The sequence below is a fragment of the Schistocerca nitens genome, chromosome 3 (assembly GCF_023898315.1).
Source record: "Schistocerca nitens isolate TAMUIC-IGC-003100 chromosome 3, iqSchNite1.1, whole genome shotgun sequence".
Taxonomy (NCBI): Eukaryota; Metazoa; Arthropoda; class Insecta; order Orthoptera; family Acrididae; genus Schistocerca; species Schistocerca nitens.
In genome coordinates this window covers 832,959,898-832,973,303 of record NC_064616.1, presented here as the reverse complement: position 1 = coordinate 832,973,303, position 13,406 = coordinate 832,959,898, and the positions used below count along the sequence as shown (strand labels likewise).

The 13,406-nt window shown below is 38.7% G+C and overlaps 1 protein-coding gene across 1 annotated transcript in view; it reads left to right on the top strand.

The window, feature by feature from the left end:
• The window catches only part of LOC126249443 (uncharacterized), a 163,967-nt gene that overhangs the window by 140,598 nt on the left and 9,963 nt on the right, over positions 1-13,406 (top strand). Inside the window, exons 11-13 of the mRNA XM_049951097.1 lie at positions 33-573; positions 656-696; positions 1,066-1,219. Of these exons, the coding sequence (XP_049807054.1) occupies positions 33-573; positions 656-696; positions 1,066-1,219 (736 nt within the window). The remainder of the gene's footprint in view (positions 1-32; positions 574-655; positions 697-1,065; positions 1,220-13,406) is intronic.

Below are 13,406 nucleotides of genomic sequence, written 5' to 3'. Positions count from 1 at the left end.
TACCCTTATCTTGTATATTCATTTTCTTTCAGAATTTTCAAGCTAATGGAAACCTTGCACAACTTCCTGTAGTGGGTCAAGAGTCACCAAGAACACAAGATTTTTGTTCAACTCAGCATGTTCCTAGTACGCAGATACTAGTACCATCTACATCAGCTGGCGGATACCATCCAGAATGCACTATTGCTCAAGAAAGGTGCTTAAATACCGCAGAATCTCCTCCACCAGAACCAGATTCAACAACACCAACAAAGCCTCCAGTCATTCTTACTAATGAAGTGAATGTGTCGGCAAGTGAAACAGTGTCTCAGACCGTAGTTTCTCCTAACCATATTGCATGCAGTTGTTGTCCTGGCAGTTCCTGCCTCAAGGCAAACCCTGTCTATGTTTTAAGCCCTAGTGTTCAATTTGTCAGTCACTTACCACCACGTGTATCGGAAGGAACTGAAGATTGTGTTCGCACAACCGTTTCGGGTCCTGCAGCCAAGGGATTGACGGGAAATTTAGTTCAGGCATTGAATATGGTAGCTCAGAAGTCTGTTTTGCCTGATGGTAGTGATTTACCTCTTCATGGTAAGTAATTGTTATTCATGGAAAATGTTGTGTACGTTGACCACAGAATAAAGAAACCTACAAAATTATTTTCTTGTATCAGATATCCAGACCCTGAGATTCTACTACAACCTTGGGTGTGATGTAAGTATTGCAGTAATATAATCAGTCAGTTCTTAACGAAGATTAAAAAAAAAAAAAAAATCATGAGCAAGAAAAATTTCACATACTAAAATGAAATTTTAGCTGAGCAAAACTATGTGAAACCAATAAAAGGTTGAAGTCTTGGTGCTATATAACCACTGAATTAATATAATTGTTATTCAGAATAACTGTGGTTTTGTCTAAGTAAGCCAGTTTTGAAAAGTAGAATAAAGTGTAAATGACGTGCACTTTCTTTCAGTGCAATATCAAATAAAATAGAATATATAGCTGTTTTTAAATTACTAACATTATAACCAACATGAACCTTAACTAAAACTGTGCAAATGTAGTAGTGACTGCTCGTTTCAGTGGTTTCGACAGAGCTGCTTACCATTGCCAGTCCATATTGACCCATATGCTGGAAGTTTATCATCATCATCAGCAGCAGCAGCAGCAACACTTACAGCCCCAGAAAATGAAGTAAGCAGCACAGTTCCTTGTCACTCCACACAACCATACACAGGTAATTCACAATAATTATATTTAGATTTGCTATCTGTCTTCGTGTGAAGAAACTGTTACAGTGGTTTTGCTGTACCTTTGATGAAGTTTCGTTATGAAAGTATGGCTTATAAAAATCAAAGGAAATTTGTCTCTAAGTATTACATCAGTGTACTGCAGATTTAATTCCTCTGGTACCATTTGCTTAAATATCTGAAACAGTGTAATCTACCCAAGCCACTGTAGTGTGCATGGCAGAAGGTATATTCTATTTATATTTGTGATTTTGTGTCCTATAAGATTTGCAAGGGGAAAATTTATATTTTATGCAGATTTAAGCTCTTCAATCTTGCTGACAATATTCTTGTGGCTCTTTCGTACAAGGACACTGCTGGAAGCTAGAAAATGGTTTCACAGTCTTCTTCCAAAACTGCTTCTCTAGATTTATCCAATTGCCTTTTGCAAGGAAATAGTCACTTTTCTTTTAAAGTTTAAAATTTCAGTTCCCTGAGTTTTTTGTTACAGTTCTGTATGAGGTTTACTGACTTGGTAAAATTTTAACAGCAGATATCTAAATTTGTTCCCAGTCTAATATCCACCTAATTGATAAGACTCCAAATGCTGGAGTATTCCTCTCAGATTTGCTCACACAAAAATCTTGTATGAGATTCTCTTTCTTTACGGATGCATTACACTACCACAGAACTCTTACTACTAATTTCTCATGTTAAGTTTATTTTACATAATTATGTAACACTGTTGAACAAGGTGACAACCTCCTAAAGTAACCACTGATCATGTAATGCAGTACCAGAGTTCTTTCTCTTTTTTATGGGCTTTACCTTGCATACATCTATATTTAGGGAGAACTGTCTTTTAATGCTCAAATTGCAAATACTAAGCCGTTCTGTATAACCTTATGATCATTCAGTGACAATGCTTTCCCCTAAAGACAACAGTATTGCTGGCAAATGGTCAGAAAGAGCTGTATAATACGAACATTAACAGTTAATGCTGCTGTTCAGTTCTCTTTTACTATACAAATGTACTGTTTAGTTCAGTATCACCAGACATATTAAATTCCTGCAGAAAAGCTACTCGCACGCACAATTTTTCATACAATTGTAAGCCATCGACATTCTTGTTATATTAAACTATGTTGTTAATAATAATAAAATACAATAATAATAATAATAATAATAATAATAATAATAATAATACAGAACTTCACGGGAGAAAATATATTATTTTACTATTCATAGGGTAAATTAGAAACAATGGACAGTTCCATCAAAAGATTATTATAAACATCTGTCTGTCCATTCATAGCACGTTCTTTTCTTCTTACTCCCTGCTGTTTGGGCACAAGTAGGTGATGTGTTTTGCATACATGTTTAATGCACTTTCCACACAACATGTTTATTTTATTGTCATTGCTTGAAGGACAGAACTTAGTGTGCACATTTAGTAGGGTTTCATGTTCCTGCTGATTTGGGCCCACCTGCCACTCCTCGAGGCTCTTGGATGCTCCTGACCATTCTTGGAAAATGCTTCCTTGATGCAAAGTGCTCTGCTACCAGCGTCTTCCATGTTCCTCTGAAAATAATCTTCCTCTACTCAATTTTATTGTTGCACTCAGGGTGTATACGTCCTGGGAAAAATGCAGGAATTTTTTAATGTGGGAGAAAACCCAGGAAGTTTTTAGAATTCCAGGAATTTTTCATGGTTGTAGTTTTCAGTTAAATTTTTGTAGTTTTGACTGGTAAGACCTGACACTCTAACAAAGAATTTTACATTATCCAGCTTCTGCAGAGTAATACTGCAGCAATAAAGCAAAACAGAGAGCAGCACCAAAGTAAAACTTAAGTTGCACAGAAAATGCACCATTTTCAACAACAAAACATGGTGCACACACAAGTGTCTGCTGACAGCAAAAGGTTTCAAAGGCTTTAGGATGAAGACTATGCAATACTTCATAACAACAGACTCCTTTCGATGAGCATGATGTCACAACTATGTACGTTTCTACCAGGTCATGAGAAAATATTGTGAGTGGTTGTGTAAGAAGTGTTACTTGCAAAGTAAATTTCCTTTTGTGCAAGATAAATTATATTATGTGCAAGAATGTGCAGTGAATTTCTTAAATCACAGAGCATTTGACTCTTCAAATCTTAACACTTTGAAGACCAACCACTTATGCCCTTATTTAAAATTTTAGTGGCACATTTGCTTTTTATGCATCTTACAAGGTAACAATGCTATATGTTGAAAGCTCAGCTTTTCTTGTAGGTATACTGTGTGCAGTCCTATAAAAATATAAATAATATGAAACCATTAACAGTGATGAGGAATACAGGAAACAACTCATTGAAAGGCAGAAGTGCTGTGTCGTCGATAGGCACACAAACAAAAGGTATGGAGCTTGGCTAGCTTTCGGAATGCACTTTCTAAGAGAAAAAACAAGCGTGCACGCCCCCCCCCCCCCCCCCACACACACACACACACAGAGAATATATATATATATATATATATATATATAGAGAGAGAGAGAGAGAGAGAGAGAGAGAGAGAGAGAGAGAGATTCATAACCTTCCTTCCTTTGTGTGTGTGTGTGTGTGTGTGTGTGTGTGTGTGTGTGTGTGTGTGTGTGTGTGTGGTGGGGGGCGCATGGGGCTATGCATGTGCATACGTTTTTCCTACAGCTACAAAAAGTAAGTGCAGTCCAAAAGCTAGCCAAGCTCCGTACCTTTGGTTTGTGTGCCTATCGACAATGAGCGCTCCTGCCTTCTGCCTTTTTATGATTTGTCTCCTTTATTCCTAAATAACTCATGATTTTCAACCAGAGTTTTCCACACATTGTTAATCATGATTTTGGTATTGGCTGGCTACATTACATATCCTATGCTCTGAATATCTGCTGTTATTGGCTGACATCATGTGGCACAAACGACAATTGGCTGACAAAAGCACATTGTGCTGCACAATCTTAATTTTAGTGCTTCGTGAGCTACCATACTATATTTTGTGGAATTCGTATTTATACTTTAATAATACAAACCTATGCAGTATACATGTAGCTGCACATAAAAGATCTTTCTAAAATGTGTTGTTTTTTGCTGGGTTTTGTTTCCCAAAGTGCTGGGAAATTCTTCATCCATGTATAACACCTGTAACATTTAAAGGATTGACAAGTTTTGCAGTTCCAAGGGAAAGTATACTTCACTTAAAATGAAAAAGTGTGTTTTTAACAGGGAAATCCGGTAAATTACTTCCCCCTTTCTCCAGCATATACACCCTGTGCTTCCTTTTCAGGAGCAGTTGTCCCAAATGGTATGACATAGAATAGTTGTCAAATGTTACATTCTGATCTTGCAAATCAGAGGCAAGATCAGCAACTACTCTCATTCCCTTATTACTTTTTCCCTCATGCTGCTGCTCCCCTCCCCTCCCCTCTCCTTTCTTATAGAAATTTGGGCTCTCAGGGCATATGAAGATTTGCTGTCATACACAGTCCATATTTTGATCCCATGTTTTGACAGTTTGCTTGGGATGTACTGCTTGAATTGATAGCATCCTCTGAATGCTACTAACAGCTCATTGGCTGTGACATCTCCAGGATTATACAGTTTAGGAAGGACTTCTAACAAATTCTCCCAAATACAAGAAGCTGTGGCAAGTTTATCAGTACATCGTGTTTCCTCTCGTGTAGATTTCTTATCAAACCACAAAACATGCGATATTTTACAGAATGTTTCAAGGGAAATGGTTACTTGAAATATGTTCCAGCCAGTATCCTTACCCCACAGACTTTTTGTACATTGCCCATATGAGTGGCATACACCTGCAAGAAATAAGAGCCTTAACTATGCATGAAAAACAGAATCATCAAGGTTTGTCCATTGTTGACCATAAACTCATTCCTCCCTCATATTGTACAACCCTGTTAAATCATTCTCAAGCACTGTACAGAATCCTACTTCAGATGAACTTTTTACTTAAATTATTCGTGGGATACTGTTGATGACATTCGAAGCAGGTGGGCGGCTGTGTTGTGCTGGTGGCTGCGACTACCATTCTATGTTCCCGTTTTTAGAAATAGAAGTCTGTACACTATTTCGAACAGGCATTGGACAGTCATCACTGTCATCATAACACTCATTTTCAGAAGCATTACTGACATGATGTTCGAACTCTGAAAGTTATCCTTCATCTGTTGGGGTGTTTTACATCATTCGCTGACGTTGAGGTGGAAGAATTGAAAATCACTATGATGTCACAATTCAGACTGATCACAAATGGTAGAGAATTTAGTCTATCAATTCCAACTGAACAGAAATGATGGATAATTCAAACAGTTAAGTGCTAATGACAAGCCCATTGTTGTAACCACTGTGCCTTTGTTGATTTGTTGAATGTTGAGAGTAAGTCAGTTATTACTACTATAAAATACAACAGTTAACCAGAAAATATTTGATGTTAAGAGTAATCATACTAATGTTGTGGTCACTATGATCTGAATCTTACATTTGTAACTATTACAGCTTGTGACCAAATGGCTTAAACTATTTTAAAACTTTTTTAAACACATACTACCCTTGAATTTTCAGACAGTCATCAGCTTTCATGAAGTTATCTTGATAGTTAAATACTAATAAATGAAATTTGTAAGCATTTCGAATTGTACAGACCAGAACAAAATAGCCGGATTAAATTACACTGATGAGCCAAAACATAATGACCATCTGTTTAATACCTTGTTTGTCCATCTTCGGAATGAAATACATGACTGATTCTGCATATCAGGGATCTGACAGTTTGTTGGTAGGGTGTAGCATTAAATGTTCCGGCACAGCACATGTAATTCAGGTAAATATAGGGTCACTGATTTTGCGTACGCAGTGATGGCACCCAATAGCAACCCAGATGGACTCCATAGGATTTACATTAGGTGAATTTGGTCAGACACATCAATGTGAGTTCACTATAATGCTCTTCAAACCACTGTAGTATCGTATCCTGGCTCAGAGAGTTGTACAGTTATACTGCTGAAAGATGACAGTGCATCTGGGAAGACATAAAGACATCAAGCATCAAAGGATTTAGGTGGTTCACAGCAGTGAGTTCTTGTGTTCTGGGGTATTTGTAAACATCCCAGCAAGTGCCTAAATCCGAGAGCCATGGAGTAAACACACACCAACACGGGCATAATGAACAATTGAACAGCAGTAGTTGTTTATCTGGTTTGCTCTCTCAAGTCCTAAAGTATGCATTTACGGACTTTTTTGAATGTACTCGAGAGTGGTATTAACATAGCAATTGTTTGTTGTGTTAAAAGAAATAGTGAAAATGGTGGGCAAAATTAACCCTTGTTTGTGAGAAGTGTGGCTATTTATTTAGTAGTGCAGTAGAGAGAACTTGCGGAAGCATTCCAGGAATCTTCACCGCAGTTGGATCAACAGGGAGGTGGCATGGAAGGATCCAGACCACCAAGCTACTCTGAGAAGAGAGGATAGAGGTATACTACTTTCATTTGGCAGTGTATTAGGGTCAGCAAAATATTGCCCAGTTATATCGGCATGGGGCAAGACTTCCCACTAGTGCTGGTATAAGACCCACCACAAACCCTACAAAATATACATCAGCAGGAGAAGAGGAAAAAATACACCACACAGTGTGTCTTCAATTACCCTTCAAGTGCAGGAGAATGTCTCCCATAGCATAATACTGCTCCCACCAGCCTACGTCCGTGGTGTGTTGCACATTTTGAGCTGCCATTCACCTCGATGATGGCGTTTGTGGAGATGACCCTGAACTTAATGTAGCAGAAATGTTATTCATCCAAAAATCCAACATGTTTCCATTGATTAATGGTCGAATACTGATGGTCCAATGCCCACTGCAATTGTAATTGATGAGGTCATTGGGTCAGCATGTGAACACACAGCGGCTGATCTGCTGTGGAGCTCCATGTTCAACAATGTAGGATAAATGGTGTGCTCTGGAAAACTTGTGTGCACCAGCATTGTGCTCTTTCGGCAGAGATGCCACAAATCGCCATGTATCCTACTTTAAAGAGCAGACAGGCCTCTGACCCCCACATTGTGTGAGGATTCATATACGTCTGACCATTTAATTCCCAGAGATAGTTTCACTATTCTCCTACCTCTTTCCTTAGATGCTAATGACAGTAGTACATGAACATTCATCCAGCTCCACCAGTTTAGATATACTCATTCACAGGCTGTGCATAACAACAATCTGCCCTATCTCAATGGATTTCCCAATTTTCAGCTTGTATCACTGCTAAGGTGATCTCCCATCTGTGTCTGTTTGGCTTACATACTTCTGTTAATAAATAACATACCCGCAACACCACCAGGCTCCATCCAACACTGCGATGGGCAGTGGTCATAATTTTTTGGCCCATTAATGTACACATTCTTAGAGTGTAGCTGATGTAACTTACTTTCAGTTAAACATGTAGTATACAATACTGGATTTTATTTGTCAAACCTCTTGGAGCCCATCACACAAGGGGTGAATCGGCTAAAACTTGTACCACAAATATTGTGGAAATGAAAAGTGCTATTGACCTACAGTTTTCGCAGAATGGGTTGGTAGTTAGGGGCTCATCTTATTCAGTAAACAGATTGTAATAATACTTAGAAGTGTGTTTTTAATGCAAACACACATTTCTTCAATTGTAACATTACCTATTTACATTAACAAACTAAAAGTAGAGTCAATTAGAATGTCAGTATTGTTCATTGTCAGACTCTAGTGTAAGTCGATCACAGGTTATCGTATTTTGAATCGTTTCCACACCAACACTTGTTTGTGCCATTCAGCCTGCATAGTTACTAGGTATGATGCTGTTATGTTTGCTTGCAGTGTGCTTATGTGTTCCTTGACCAAATTGTGACTTGCTAGTCGGTTAGCATCTGACAGTCCCAGCGGTAGGGACTGGGTGGGTGATAGTATTTACCAATGCAGAAAAATCTGACATGCTGATGGTGTATGGAGAGTGTAGGAAGAATGCAATTCATTCTTGTACAGTGTAAGCCACAAGATATCCCAATATACATCAACCATCTTCAACCTCTTCAAGCAGTTACATGAAAATGGTAGCGCAACATCTGCGCAAAGTTACAGAAGGAAACAAGTGACTATGGAAGAGAGGGAAATTGATATTCTTGCTGCTGTTACAGGTGATTCCCATGTTAGCTTCTGTGTGCGCAACCACATGAGACAGTGACAAGAGTCGGGCATGTGTCCTACACGTTTTCCGCCAACATAGGTTCCATTCCAATCACATCTGTCTCCACCAAGAGAAGCATGGAAACTATTATGAGAACTGTGTTAACTTTTGTACATCGACATTAATACAGGATACCCCAGATGTGCAATATATCTTGTGTAGTGAATTGAGCCACATTTACCAAACATGGCCAGGTAAACCACTGAAATATGCATTATTGGTCTGTTGACAATCCCCATTGGCTTTGTCAGCTGGAATGTCAGTGTCTATGGAGTGTAAATGTGTGGTGTGGGATAGTGAACTATCAGCTAATAGGCCCATTTTCCATAGATGGAGCACTGAACGTGCACAAGTATCTCAACCTCCTTACATGCCATCTACCACGGATGCTAGAAGACCTTCCTCTGCAGACTAGAAGGAACCTGTGGTACCAACATGATGGCTGTTCAGCCCGTAGTTCACAAAGTACTACAGTGTGTCTCCATGTTTTATTTCCAAATCGTTGGATTAAACACAGAGGACCTGTCCCTTGGCTGACCCATTCCCTGGATTTGATGCCTATAGATTTTTCTCTGTGGGGACAGTTGAAAGAAACTGAATCAAGGACTCACCATCTACACTTGATGATAAAAAATGATGTATTACTGCAAAGTGCTCGGACATCTCCACTAAAATGCTAGCACGTGTGCAGCAGTCGTTCCATACCAGACTGTAAGTGTTTGCCACTGCCAGCGGTCGTTTTGAACACAACCTGTGATGATCAATTGTCTTGTTACTGGTCAGAATCCACATAACATGTGTATGCACTTATGTTGATCTTCAATGTGTGTGACCACAAGTATTGTACAAGTGTCAGTGTGGGAAGGTTTCAGAATATGATATCTTGAAAAAAACTTGCACTAAAATCCTGCAACAAACACTACTGACATTCTAATTTACCCTACTTCTGGTCTGTTAATGTCAATAGGCATTGTTCCATTTAAAAAGTATATGTTTGCAAGGAAATAAAATTTCTATGTATTATTACAATCCGTTGATTGGACTGGTAGTAAGGGGCTCATATTGTTAGCCATTCTGTGAAAACCGCACATCTGTGTCACATCCTATTTCTGCAGTATTTGCGGTGCAAGTTTTAGGTGATTCATCCTGTATATGTGAAGATACTCTGTATAATCATATTTTTATTGGTTAACAGTTGTGACAGTGTCGTTTACTTTTTGGAAGCCTAGGAAGACAAAATCTGTTTACCTGTCACTGTTATTCCAGAAATATCACATGTGAAAAAGTGATCTTTGTTTCCCCGAACCTTTTCTGATTCTTTAAAGTGGGTAGATTTTTGCTTGCTCTGCAAGAGAATTCTAGCATATTATTTTAAAGGAGCTACAGCAGCCTTTCTGTCCTCCCTGTACAATAGTGTTAGTGGAATTTCTCCACTGACTTAGAAATCAGTGCTGCACTAAAATTTTCCTGTTCCCCCACCCCCTTCCCCTCCTCCTTGCCACTTAGTTTTTACTTAATTCCATGATTGTGCTTCCATAGATTGTTTACTGTTTAATTTTTGTTGTCTTATTGAGCAAGGTGGCACGGGGATTTAGATCTGTGCCTGTCCATCCAGCTTTAGATTTCTTGTGGCTTCCCCATATCATTTAAAGCAAATATTGTTTCTTTCGAAAAAACAGCTTTACCAAATCTAAATATGTGCTGCATCCCTAATGACTAATCACTGACAACATATTAAATGTTTATATCATTCCTTTGGTCTTCTATGCTTAAGACTGAATTTTGTTGTCCATAAGTTATCAGTTGGTGGATGTGCTGTGTTGGAGAAGATATTGTGTAAGAAATTTCCTGTCTCTCAAATCATATTTAAATTAATTTTTATCTTATTTCATTTACTATTGTATTTACCCTTACATTTTTTGGAACATACATGATTGGTCTGTTGACAATACTGAACAAACTACTGTTCCAGATGGGCTGGTCAGTACTTGCCTTCATGCCTTTATGAAGTGCAGCTCTTGGTACAAACAAAACCCCTAGCTTTTGGAACCACAGGAAATTCTCCAGGACAAGAAAGAAGATGGTTGGGAAATTGAAGGGGGGGGGGGGGGGGGGGAGGGGTAAAGACAAAGCACACAGACTCCAGGTTAATTGAGGACAAGGCTTTTGAGAAATGAGGAGGAAGAGAGGCAAAAATAGGATGTCATATTCAACATTGGGGTCATATTATTCAACCATTATAATTATTATTTTCTCAGTACAGCAATATCTACTGGGTGTTTAAAGATTGATTCCCTCCTCTTGCTCTTCTTTACAACAGTTACCACTATGAGATAACATTCATTCCTTGCCTATGTACATTTGTTTATATAAGTCGTTCCTCACGTGCCAAAGCATTATATTTATTTATAGAACATTTTGCTTTTGTTATTCATTTGCTCAATTTTTATGATCAACTCTATCTTGTAACTCCAATCCCACAATGGACCATAGCCCTATACTCAAATATTTTACTTTTGAAAAAAATACTGTTTGTCTTCACATTTACTTAAGCAATAAATTTATTCTGAGGATTGTAACTTCAGATAACTGTGACTGTTCAGCTCAAAGTGTAATCCTCAAAATATTTCATTTTACCAAAATGCATGCATAACTTAGCTCACATCTCCAATTTCAGTCACTCATATAATTATATCCGAACACAAACAATTGCAGCTCCAGTTCAGTATCAGATCCCTCATCAAAGTCCTCCTCCATTCCTGAGATGCACATTCTGTTCAAAAGTGTAACCTATGGCCTTACATCTAAATTCAATCACACTGGCATTGTCATGTCCCAAGCATCTGTTTTGACAGGGATTGAGCAACTGGTCTTTGTGCTACAGAGAATTCATTCAGTTGACGAATTAAGAGGGAGACTTGATTGTCTGATGTGAATGCCCTGATAAAAGTTAAGGAAATAGGTGGATGACAAGTAAAATAAATGCTAGAAACGATTAATTAACATTGAAGTTTATACCAAATGTTTAGTACAAATTGACCTTACAGGATGAGGTACCTCCATGCTTAAAATCAAATCATTGCACAGAGACCATGATTCTCTATCACTGTTCTGTCTGCTTACTCAAACCCACCTCTGATCCTATCATCAACAGAGCCTAGCAGCTATTTAATTCTGACCCAGCAACATTAGGTTAACACCGGCTGCCTCCATCTGCTATCACTTCTCACTCCTATGTCCACTGAAACTGTCTGCTTCTTTCCGTTACTGCCAATACTCGGATAACTTTTTGATTTTGAGTCAATAGAAATCACATGATTTTGAAGTGAAGAACTTGTTGCACAATGTTCTGAGCCTATTTTCATACAGAAAACAAGTTCCTTGAAGTTTGTTCAGTAGAGAATGGAAAAGGTGAAAATTTGTGGATGCAAGATCAGGTGACTAAGGTGGGTGCAGAATGACTTCCCAACCCACCCCTGTATAGTATTTATTGTCAGTCCGGCAGAATGCAGGTGGGCATTATTGTGGAGTAGCATCACTTCAAGCAGTCTTCCTGGTCATTGTTCTTGGATTATATCTGCAAGATGTTTCAGATGTTGGCAGTAATTTTCAGCAGTGATGGTTACACCTCCGGGAAGCAATTCGTAGTACACCACACTGTCGCTGTCCCACCAGATGCATAATATTCTCTCTTTTGGATGCACACAGGTCTTTGTATGGGGAATTTCTGCTTTGTTTGATCTCAACCATTCCTTTCTTTTCGTTATGCTATCTTAGAGACCATTTCTCATCATCAGTAATGATTTTGGAAAGGAATGGCCAGTGTTGTTCACAAGCCAGTTGATAGCAACTAGAAGTGCACATGTAGTCACCCATTAATTTTTGTGATTTTGGCTTAGAGCATGCGGTACCCATACACCAGATTTTTGAACCTTCCCCATTACATGCAAATGCTACACAGTGGTGGAATGATCACAGTCTATAACATTTGACAGTTCTTGAGTACACTGATGTGGACCACTGTGTCTTAATGTGTTCTAATGATCTTCAACCCAAAAGTCATCCTGAAAATGGAGAGTCATTAATGTATGAACAATCCTCCTTAAAATGAGAACCATTTTCTTGCCACTCTCTGTCCAGTGGCATTATTCCCATACACAATGCAAATGTTTCTGGCTGCCACCGCTGCTGTCATGGCTCTATTGGACTTAAACTCAAGTAGCAACAGTGAATTACAAATAAAAAATGACAGTTGATAAATAAAATTAATAGCAGCCAGAATATCAACTTGCAAAAATAACTCTCTCATCTGTCCCTATGTTCAGAGAGTGTTGAGATGACATATTGTCTGGGCATTACTTTACTTGGGTAGATATAACACAAATTTTCCCACAACAGTCGTTATTGTCAAAATAATTCTCTACCATATCATTCCGAAACAATCTCTGCAGCATTTTACACTGATCGGCCAGAACATTATGGCTACCAACATCCTGTAGATATAAACCCTTCCAAATGATAGCTGTATTATCTGGTGAGGAATGACTGCTAGTCACACGCACATTGTGTGTAGTATCAGTGAGCGTGCTGTCTGTCCCCGCAGGGGGCTTGTGATTCTTTTACGAGTATGTGTGTGGCGCACGAGGGGACCCAAGTTATTGCAGCCCATTGTTCCATTGCGGGCTGCATTTCCTTCACCATGCCGCTCCCTCCCCCATCCTGACTCCTTCCTCACTGTCTCCTCCTTCCCCTCTCTTGGGATTTTTTAATTTATGTTGACCTGACTATCCACCGTGCTCCCTGTTTTTGTTGCAGTTTTGTTCTTGTTGCCTGTTCTTTTGTACTTTTAGCATTTTTGGTCCCCTATTCAGGTTTGACAACCACTTCTAAATTTTCTGTCCTTAGTGTGAGCTATTTGGTCAATAACTCCCTCCCTAGTGCCTATGATGTA